Source organism: Diplotaxodon limnothrissa, linkage group LG11 (assembly GCF_057381915.1).
Source record: "Diplotaxodon limnothrissa isolate DT_005_m linkage group LG11, D_limnothrissa_male_GT1.1, whole genome shotgun sequence".
NCBI lineage: Eukaryota > Metazoa > Chordata > Actinopteri > Cichliformes > Cichlidae > Diplotaxodon > Diplotaxodon limnothrissa.
This window is the reverse complement of record NC_140606.1, coordinates 21263412-21273245: the sequence shown is the minus strand read 5'-3', so window position 1 is coordinate 21273245 and position 9834 is coordinate 21263412. Positions and strand designations below refer to the sequence as shown.

General features: G+C 35.7%; 1 protein-coding gene across 1 annotated transcript; it reads right to left on the bottom strand.

The window, feature by feature from the left end:
• Positions 1 to 1855, bottom strand: LOC146622692 (uncharacterized). Its single transcript, XM_085366347.1, has 4 exons — positions 1717 to 1855; positions 811 to 1293; positions 654 to 714; positions 1 to 67 (listed from the first exon to the last, which is right to left on the bottom strand). Exons 1-4 carry the CDS (start codon positions 1853 to 1855, stop codon positions 1 to 3), a joined length of 750 nt encoding a protein of 249 aa, XP_085222473.1.
• Positions 1856 to 9834: the final 7979 nt, after the last annotated feature.

Genomic DNA, 9834 nt, shown 5'->3' with positions numbered 1-9834 from the left:
TTATTTACATTCTCTTAAGAAATTCATGTTGTGACGACATGAGTGAGAGGCTCTCCTCACAATGTTCCTGTTGGATTAAAACAAAAGGTAATTATTAGGCAACACCATATGTTGTATTTCTCTTTACATTAACATATTTGTGTTATATTCAGTGTCTTCACTTAAGCTTTTTGTGTATCTGCTTCTTTTTAATATAAAGAATGCACTTTTTTGACAGTTGTTGGAAGATATGCAATGACTGATTTTGGGGACAGATTCAAACCCAGGCCTCAGCATTAACCTTATGGCATATTGATCACATGCTTTACTGAGTGAGCTAAGCTGTACACATTTGTAATGTTTGATTATTGCATCTATATATGAGGTGGATCCCCTTCAGAAATCCTAACCAGCATCTCAGACAGTGATTTCTTAACAATGGTGTTCAGTCCTTACATTAAAGTTCCAGAGACATGCAAGGGAGTGCTGAAGCTGTATTAATGTCACAGCTTGCTAAATCAGTTTATATCGGATTTTTCTTTAATTTGTCAATTGTTGTACAGTATATATACTGCAAATAAATTAGTCAAATAATTCATCACAGGCATGTGATATTTATTCAAAGGTTTGATTATTTATTTGACCTATATGTATTATGCTGTCCAGAAACTTACCTCCAGTAACCAGTGTTGATGAAACAAGCAATATCGTCAGTTATGTTATTGTCAGTGAAGGCTGCGAGGAAAAAAGAAACAATTTTTAATATGCAAAATAAAAAAAACAAAAAAACAAAACATAATAAATTAACCCGCTGTGGGTGCAAGAACTCACAGTTGCAGGAGGTGCGGCAAACATTTCTGGATGGACGAAGCCCCGAATTACAGAAAATGTTGTCAGGCAGCTGGAAGAGCCCGTAAAGGCCGAGGGACGAAGGCTTCAAGTTTTCCTCCTCACTGCTGTCTTCCACTCCTCCGCCAATTTGCCCGATCTCCTCCTCACTGCTCGAGTGAGCATGTCGCTTTCTTCTTTTCATGCCACTTGTGCTGTTTGACACAAGGGTTGTGTTCACTGAGCTGATGGTGGAGTTAGTAATCACAGGGCTAGTAGTCATGACAGTAGTAGTAGTAGTAGTAGTAGTAGCAGTCAGGTCAGTGGTTGCTGAGTTGGTGCTTGTCAGTGTCGTCGCTCCAGTGGTCGTTAAGGTGACTGCTGTTGTGGAGGGGGTTGTTGGCTTTAGTGTGGTAGTTGTGCGCTTGCCAAGCACATTGACCAAGCTGGTGTTCAGATGAGAGATCCTGTCCACTTCACAGACAACTGTGGCAAACAAGTCACACATGCAAAGAAGTAAAAGCAAACAAAGGAGAAAAAAAATGCAATTATAAAGGTGATAGCCAGTAAGAGTTGCTATTTTCTTTCTGTTTTCTTTCAAATGTATGTGCTTTTAGTTTTACTTTAGTGGTTACTTTTTTCAGTCATGGGGGCCACATGAAATATATTTCATTGGATGTCAGATTTATTTATAAATGAATAGACAAACTGGTCTAGGCTCTCTCTCTCTCTCTGTGCTCTTACTGCTGCCCTTGAACTGATAACTGAAGCTATCAGATTTATAAAAGTTAATATTTTCTTCTAATACAGAAGAATCAAAAAACAGCATTAGGCTTAAATACCCCAGTGGTATTCTAGTCTACAGCTAAGGTACAGACTTTTGTCATGGATTTAAGTCATTGGACTTACTTATAGCCAAGAGTGTCCTGGGCAGACGTATCACTTTCCCAAGCTTGTCTTGGAGCTCGCATTTGGAGACGATCCGGCTCTCAGAAAAGCTGGGCAGCAGAACTGCCACAGCCACCACAACAAGCAACCCGAGTTTCATGTCAGCACTTTCTGTGGGAAAACATGAAAAAAAAAAACCTTAAAATATATTTGTTAAAATTTGTATATGTACCCCAATTTCTCAAATTGCTAAAAATCTATATGGATTCATGGCTTTTTTCTTGTTTGATGACACTCATTCACATTTCTACAAAATGTCAAAAATAAGTTAAAGGATACATACAAATAAATGAAAGTTGCAAGATTTTGTTATTAAACTGTATTCAGTTTTCCACAATGTAATTGCAGAACTTTTAAGATTTGTTAAAACTAATTTTGATTGTTTGGATCTGTTGGTTTAAAATAAGGTTTTCAAACGAGCACACACTCCCTGACTTTAAAGCAGATGGAGTCAACACAGTTTATTGTCAAATAATTTCTCCTCATTCATTTTTTTTCTAACTCTACAATGAAGTCAGTGTTAAAAATTTTTTTAAAAACCACTAACAGAGCAAGTGATGGAACAGGATGTAATTTTTGTTTTGCGAATATAACAAGCACTAAGTGATAATCAAAATAGTGAAGAAAATCTTCCTTACCACTGTGATCTACCCGATGGACCGTTAACCCGGAGAAATTTCCCTCTGTTAATGTTTGCAAACACAGCCTGTGAGTTTATATATGCGTTTTACCACTGGACCAGCCTGCTTTACTGCTGTCTTTGTTGTCTGGGGAGTTTCACTTGTGAAACAGGAAAATTTTTAATGTTCGTGACACAATACACAAAGGTGGCTGTGATCATTTTTAGGACATGGATTATATTCTTTTACCAAGCCCATATGACATTAAATCACCCAGAACCTGACCATTGCATCGATCGTTGTCATGGACTCGAATAAAAAATGACAGCACCCAAAAAGATTATTCCGGGGCAAACTATGGACTTTACTCATTTGAATTTTGCAATTTAACTGTACTGGAGATGTGACCCTGATTAATCTATGTGTATTTGTGCATTTGGAGTTGCAGAACATCTCTCCTTGAAATATTTAGAATCAAACTGATATGAAATCACAATGACATTGATCACTGGAGACTAAAACGAGATTAGTTCATGCTTAAATGTCAGTTACCATATTTAAAGAAATTCACAGCAACATCTATGCAGAGAAATAAAATGTATCAATGATGATATTTTCTGTCTTGTGTAAAGTTTGTTCATATTTATCCAGTGCTGATCTAAATAGTTTGCCATAGTTAGTTTTGCTGCGTCATCATTGAAACACGTCGAATGACATTACAAGTCTCCAGGAAGTTAAACACGTTAACAATGATCTTTGTTTTAAAAGAACCAGTCTAAGTCAGTCAGTGTCCACCTAAACAATCGTCTAGTCACAGTGTGACGAAGAGAGGGGCTTAAGTGTCCTTAGAAATGTTTACTCACTGATTTAACTCCACTCTGCATACAACGTAAAGTTATTTTAATGTTTATTTAGGCTTACAGCGGGTTATTCTACAACCAGGGGTGCATGAAATGAAAAAGTAAAAAACAACACAAACCACTTGAAAGTCCATTTTTTCTGCAGTCAAATTAAGTTAAATATTTGGCACAAGAATAATTCATGCTTTTCATGCCTGTTTGGTTAAGGTGAGTTTTTTTGTGCCACCCCCTCCTCGCCCCATTGCTACACAGAATTAGCGTAATTCTGTTTAATGTTTAGAGTGATGCTTCTTTAAGATAGCTGTTTTCTGAACTCCATGGCAAACTGATTCAATGTTGCTGCCCAACCAAAACAACTTGGCTTCAAACACACAGGAAATTTCCCCTGTCGTAAGTGCATAGTAATAAGATAAGATGAATTTTAAATGTCCCAGAGTTGGGAATTAGCTGGGACTAAAGAGAAGGAAAAGAAAGTGACTAAAAGGAAAATGGGAAAGATGAACCACTTTGTAAAATGTTACAGTTCTTTTTTAGCGTATAGCCTTGAATGTCATTATTTTTTGTAATGTTGGAAGAATAAAGAAGAGATTCAAGTACAGTCCCAGGATTTCTCTATGAATTTCACGTTCTCGTGGCAGCGTGCTAAGTACTTGTTCAGATTGAAGTTTAATTTTTCACTGTGGAAAGAAGTTTTCTTCCCATGCAGTGTGTACAGCAGACACTAATGTTTTTGTCACTTTTTACAGAATCAAACTTAACTTAATGTCAGTACTTCCAAGCTTTAAACGCTGCATGGTCGCACTCTCTCTCACACCCCATATTATCCTTCATTGATCTACACACGTCTGGTGCTGCCATGGATGTCGCATGTTCGTACGCCATTGTCATGAGACAATCTAACAAACAAAATCACGGTTTAGTAATGCAGTAACACACTAATTCCAAAGCTTTTTTGCAATAGTAATCCTTTACTTGTTACTTGAAAAAAGTAATTCGATTACAGTAACATGTTGCAACCCATCTCTGTTTATTAAATGGCATCACATTTTGATTAGTAAAACACTGTTAACACTGTAAACTTGATTTTAATGGTTGAATTATATTCTCTTTTGATTTAATTAAGAATTGCCTTCTTTAGTCTTTTTTCCCAGATAGTTTTGTATTTCCTTTTATAATTTTATAGATATTGGGGTCAGCTATTTTGATATGTATGGGCTGATTTTTAACACACGCTAGGGGTTACAATATTTTGGTACATGTGTTGATTGATTAGAACCATGTGCTGGTATTTAATCCTGACTGATGTGCATTTGTCAGACCCCAATAAGGACTCAGTACTGATTCAGTAAAAGTAAAATAGGCAAAAGTTAAAATATCAATACTACAGTCTAAATATCAGGAGAGGAAATCAATATGCTTTCAGTAAAAAGTACAAAAATACAAATGGGTCTGTTTGCTCCAGGAATGAATTTTTATATGATTTCATCCCACACAGAGTGACTCAGGAACTACTTTTTCATTTTAATCTGTTTAATATTTCCAGAAAGTGAAAGTCAGTGAAATAGTGGATCTATTCATGATCTATTGCTCAAGTTATTGTGCATTGTGAAATGTCTTTTAAACAAGACTGGTACTGCCCTTTGTGTACCACACCTCTTGTATTCAGGACAGCTTGGATAGGCTTCAAGTATGCTGCACCCATCATTATATTGGTGTGTGTCATGGATATCATACTATTCTCAATTGTCTTTTTATTCTATAGCTTCTCTATAAAAAAAAATACCATCAATGTAAGCCAATCTGACAAACACAACAACATTAAGTTACTTTAAGTCAGAATTTTCAAAAAAGGGATTCTGTGTAGAATAATAAAATGGTGAAAAATTCATTCAGTGCATTTTGGAATAAGGCTGTAACATGACAAAATGCGGAACAAATCAAATGATGTAAGTACTTTTCCGATGCACTGTAAGTTCATGTGATGGTGTCATTCTAAAAATTTTGTATTGTAAATTTTAAATGCTTCACTATTCTTAATTTGAAAATTATCTACAAAAAATGTACGTCATCAGAAAGACAGGCCAGAGAATGTTCCTTTCAATGTTTTTTTTTAAAAAGAGGTGAAGCTCCTCCAGCTTATCCAGAGGAACACATGGCGTTCCCAGTCCAGCTGAGAGATATAATTGCTCCAGAGAGTCCTGGGTCTAGCCCAGGGCCTTTTTTCATTCTTATGTTGTACTTACAGGACAGCCACAAACATATGATTTATAAATTATAATGCTGGACATAAAATAGAATATAAACTATATAAAACAAGCTCAAGTTTGGCCACATTCAGTAAGTAATCCATCTACTGCAGATGGGGAACATTTTTATGGAGAATTATTATTTTTATATTTAATATTTTAGGCACAGTTATCCAGTAATACAGTTTTGTCTATACTGAGCTATTTTCAATGTCTTTTATGTTATACAGTATGTTATTCTATTTTATCTTATCCTATTCCATTGTGTTTTTCTCAACTTTTACTGCTCTTAAACTTGTACTTTCTGCCATGACCAAAAATGTTTTTTATTAGTGTGGGACTAATAAAGGTTTATCTTATCTCTCTTAGAAAGGTTTAAAATTTCCTCCACCACTTGTCATTTTCAGCTAATAGTAAATTTTGTTTGGTAATATAGTACAGATTTATTTTACTATTAAAATAAAAATATACAATTCTTTAGCAAGAAAGATGTGCAGAAAGTTGAAGATGTCCATGTAGAGTCAAGACAGGCAGTACAAATGGTATGTTTTAATCTGATCCAGTTTATGGTTGTGACACTGGGCTCAATTTGCATCAGTAATTACATCATAATTTCCTTATGCAAGTACTTGGATCTGCTGGAGGGGGGGGGGATCGAGCATTGATGTAATGGTCTCTTAGATTTTAAAACAGTTGTTTCCAGCATAAACATTTCTTTCCTGTTAAATAGATGTTGTTACACATGACTGAATTGTTTACAGTACAAATATTTCCTCTTCCCTGTAAAAACATTGTTTGCCCCCTGTTCAAGTGCATTTACAGTTAAGTGTTTTTGTTACAAATAATCTATTTATGTATCCAAATTTCCCCGTTAACTGTTCTCCAGTAGCTGATTTCTCTTTTTTCCCCTTTTGCATATTTGTCACACTACATATTGAAAAACTAACTAAATAAAAACAACCAAATTAAATACAACATACAGATTTTAAATGTAAATTTAATTTATTAAAGGAAAATAGCTATCATAACCTACCTAGCCCTTAATTTTTGTGTTGAGGGCAAGTATTACAATTTGATCAAAAATAAGGCTCACAAGTAGGTCTTTAAATATCTTAGATTATTCTGTTTTTTTTTTAATTTCATATGGGAATCATTTATGGTGGGTTCTGTTTCCCACACAGCTCTTCATGTTATGTGATAAGAAGAGCAGCAGAGTGTGAGCTTTGGTTTTACTATGGGTATATACATTCATGCTGCAAAGTAATATTTATTGAAAGATTCCCCCACCAAAGAAAGAAAATAGTGCTTCGTAACATATAGTAGGTAATCGAGCATGCAGTTTCTTGATCACAGCTAACAGGAGATGGTTCTGAAGAATAAATAGTTGTGATCCTGCACGTATAAACTGTGATCTCGCAGCCATTCATTTACATTCTTTGAAGCAATTCCAGTTGTGACGACATGACTCTGAGGCTGTCATCTCAATCTCCCTGTTTGATTAGAGCAAAAGGCAGTTATTAGGCAACACAAATTTTTTTGTATTTCTCTGTTGTAGTTTTCTTTGGATTAACTTAGTGTTTTATTCCATACACCCATTTATATGTATATTTCTTTTTAAGTACACTTTCTGAACATTGATAAGAAGAAGGGATAGCTGGGAGACATGCCATAATTGACCTTGTGGTAGATTTAAACCCAGGCCTCTGCATGAACCTTATGACATAATGATCACCTGTTCTACGCAGGGAGCTAAACTGGCACACATGTGTAGCTTTTGAATGTAACACTTAAATATGAGAAGGAATCTTCACTTTGATGTACCTTCATACACAGAAAGTATCCTGATCCCCCTCAGAAATCCTAACCAGAATGTCAAACAGTGGTCTCCACCACCATCATGAAAGCACCAAATTAGATCAAATATTTTGAAACAATGATGTTCAAACATCAGAGTAAAGCTAAAGACAGAAGGCCACTGAGCACTGAAGCTGTGATGCAAAAGGTCGATAAGATTTTCCTGTCATTTGTCAACTGTTGTTTCGCATATCTAAATTGATCAGTTAGCTGATGTATCGCTCAGTCATCTCATATTTATTCAAAGGTTTGATTATTTATCTGACCTATGTCTGTTTTGCTCTCCAGAAACTTACTTCCAGTATCCAGTCTGGATAACACAAGCAATATCATCAGTTATGTCCTCGTCGTTAAAGGCTGCAAGAAAAAAGAAACTATTTTTAATACGCAAAATAAAAATCAAAACTTACCTAATAAATCTGTGTTTGCTTTTGGTGTAGGACCTCACCTGTGCAGGAGGTATTACACAAATTTTCAGATGGGCAATACCCTGAATCACAGAACTTCCTGTCAGACAGCTGGAAGAGCCCGTAAAGGCTGAGGGACAAAGGCGTCAAATTTTCCTCCTCACTGCTGTCTTCCTCACTGCTACTTGTGCTGTTTGACTCAAGGGTTGTGTTCACTGAGCTGATGGTGGAGTTAGTACTAGTTGGGCTAGTAGTAGTGTTAGTGCACTTTCCAAATGATGTGACCAAAGCGGTGTTCAGATCAGACCTCCGTTTCACGTCACAGATAACTGCAGCAAATCAGTCATGTACACAAAGAGACCAAACAGGGAAGAAAGACAAAAAAAGAACAAAATATGATACACAGTAAGAGTTGTTGTTGCTGTTTTCTTTTACCTTCCATAATATGTGTGCTTTTAGTTTTATTTTAGTGGCTACTGTAATACAATCAAAAATAGCACATTGTACATCAGTTTTATCAGCAAATGAATAGAGAAATTAGTCCAGGTGTTGCAGTGCTACTTCACAGAAGCCAAGTGTAAACTAAAGGAGACAAAAAAATACCCCTAAGTTGATGTTTTACAAGGAGTTTTTTGGGGGAGTTTTTTTAGACAATTCTTTAAAGTAGACATTCTTTGACATAGTCTATCTATTTTTATTTTATCTAAAGATATCTAAAAGGGGGTTAGTATTTTCCTCTGGTAGAGAAGAATCATAAAATAGCAGTGAACTTCAATACATCAGAATTATACTTTTGGACATTTCAGCTTTACCACTGATTTTAATCAGTGCCCAAGGGATGTGCGTTTGGAGGTCATAAAAGTTGAACACAACAAATGCATTTAAGCTCACCTATTGCCAAGATTTTTTCCTTTGAGTTTCTGGGCAGATTGATCATTTTCCCGAGCTTGTCTTTGAGCTCACATTTGGAGACAATCCTGCTCTCAGAAAAGCTGGGCAGCACAACTGCCACAGCCACCACGACAAGCAACCCAAGCTTCATGTCAGCACTTTCTGTGGAGGAATCATTGTTTGTTTTAATTATCATATGTTCTTCAAAACTCTCCACTACCAAGAGTCAACATCGCTAATAATTAATGCTAAAATTCCCCAGATGAACTGCAGAACTTTTGAAATTCATTAAAAACTTCTCATTTTCAATTATGCTTTTTGCCCAAATAATTTTCAACAACCCTACAATGAAGATGCCAATTTAAGAAAAAAAGAAAACCAGTTGTCAGTAAATAAAATTGATCCTTTTTACATAATACAACAAAACAAAGTGATAACAATTAAAATAATGAAGAGAATTCTTCCTTACCACGTTGATCAACCTGATTGACTGTTGACTGAGAGAAATGTCCCCCTGTGTATGTTTGCAGACAGAACCTGTGAGTTTATATATGATGCCTTTTACCATTGGGCCAGCCTGTTTTACTGCTGTCTTTGTTGTCTGGGAAGTTTCGCTTGAGAAAGGAAAATTTTTAATGTTGATGAACAATACATAAATGCACACATGACACTAAATACCCAGTACCAGAACATGACATTCAAAGCTTTCATTTACCTGACTATCAAATGACAGCACCCAAGAGGATAATTCAGGGGCATGCCAGCGAGAAGGCTTCTCTGAATTTTGTGGTTTCACTGTAAAGGCAATGTGAACCTGCTGAATGTCAATATATTTGTGCATTTGCTTCACGTAGACTGTAATTCTTTCTTGAGAAAGAATGGAACAGATCACAGTGACACTGCCCACTGGACATCAAATTGACCGTTAAAGCCAAATTTGAAGAAATTCCCAGCAACAGCTGTTGTACCAACATAATGATAAAACTTAAAAAAGGAAGGCTGCTTGACTTGAAATATAATATTGATTGAAATAAAATCTCTCCCTCTGCTGGTACTGCAGCTTACTGCACAGCCATGCCCATAGTTTGAAACTTTTTTGCCAACATCCAAAATGTTTTGTTCAGGATACTAAAATCTACTTTTGGATTCATCAAATATAAATATCGTTAATTTGTCTAAATACAGATAGTGTAATAACATG

Coding starts and splice junctions, on each gene's coding strand:
- LOC146622692 (XM_085366347.1), bottom strand. CDS start 1,855: ATGAAACTCGGGTTGCTTGTTGTGGTGGCTGTGGCAGTTCTGCTGCCC. Junction 1,294..1,716: donor CAGGACACTCTTGGCTATAA/GTAAGTCCAATG, acceptor TGTTTGCCACAG/TTGTCTGTGAAGTGGACAGG. Junction 68..653: donor ATCAACACTGGTTACTGGAG/GTAAGTTTCTGG, acceptor TTAATCCAACAG/GAACATTGTGAGGAGAGCCT.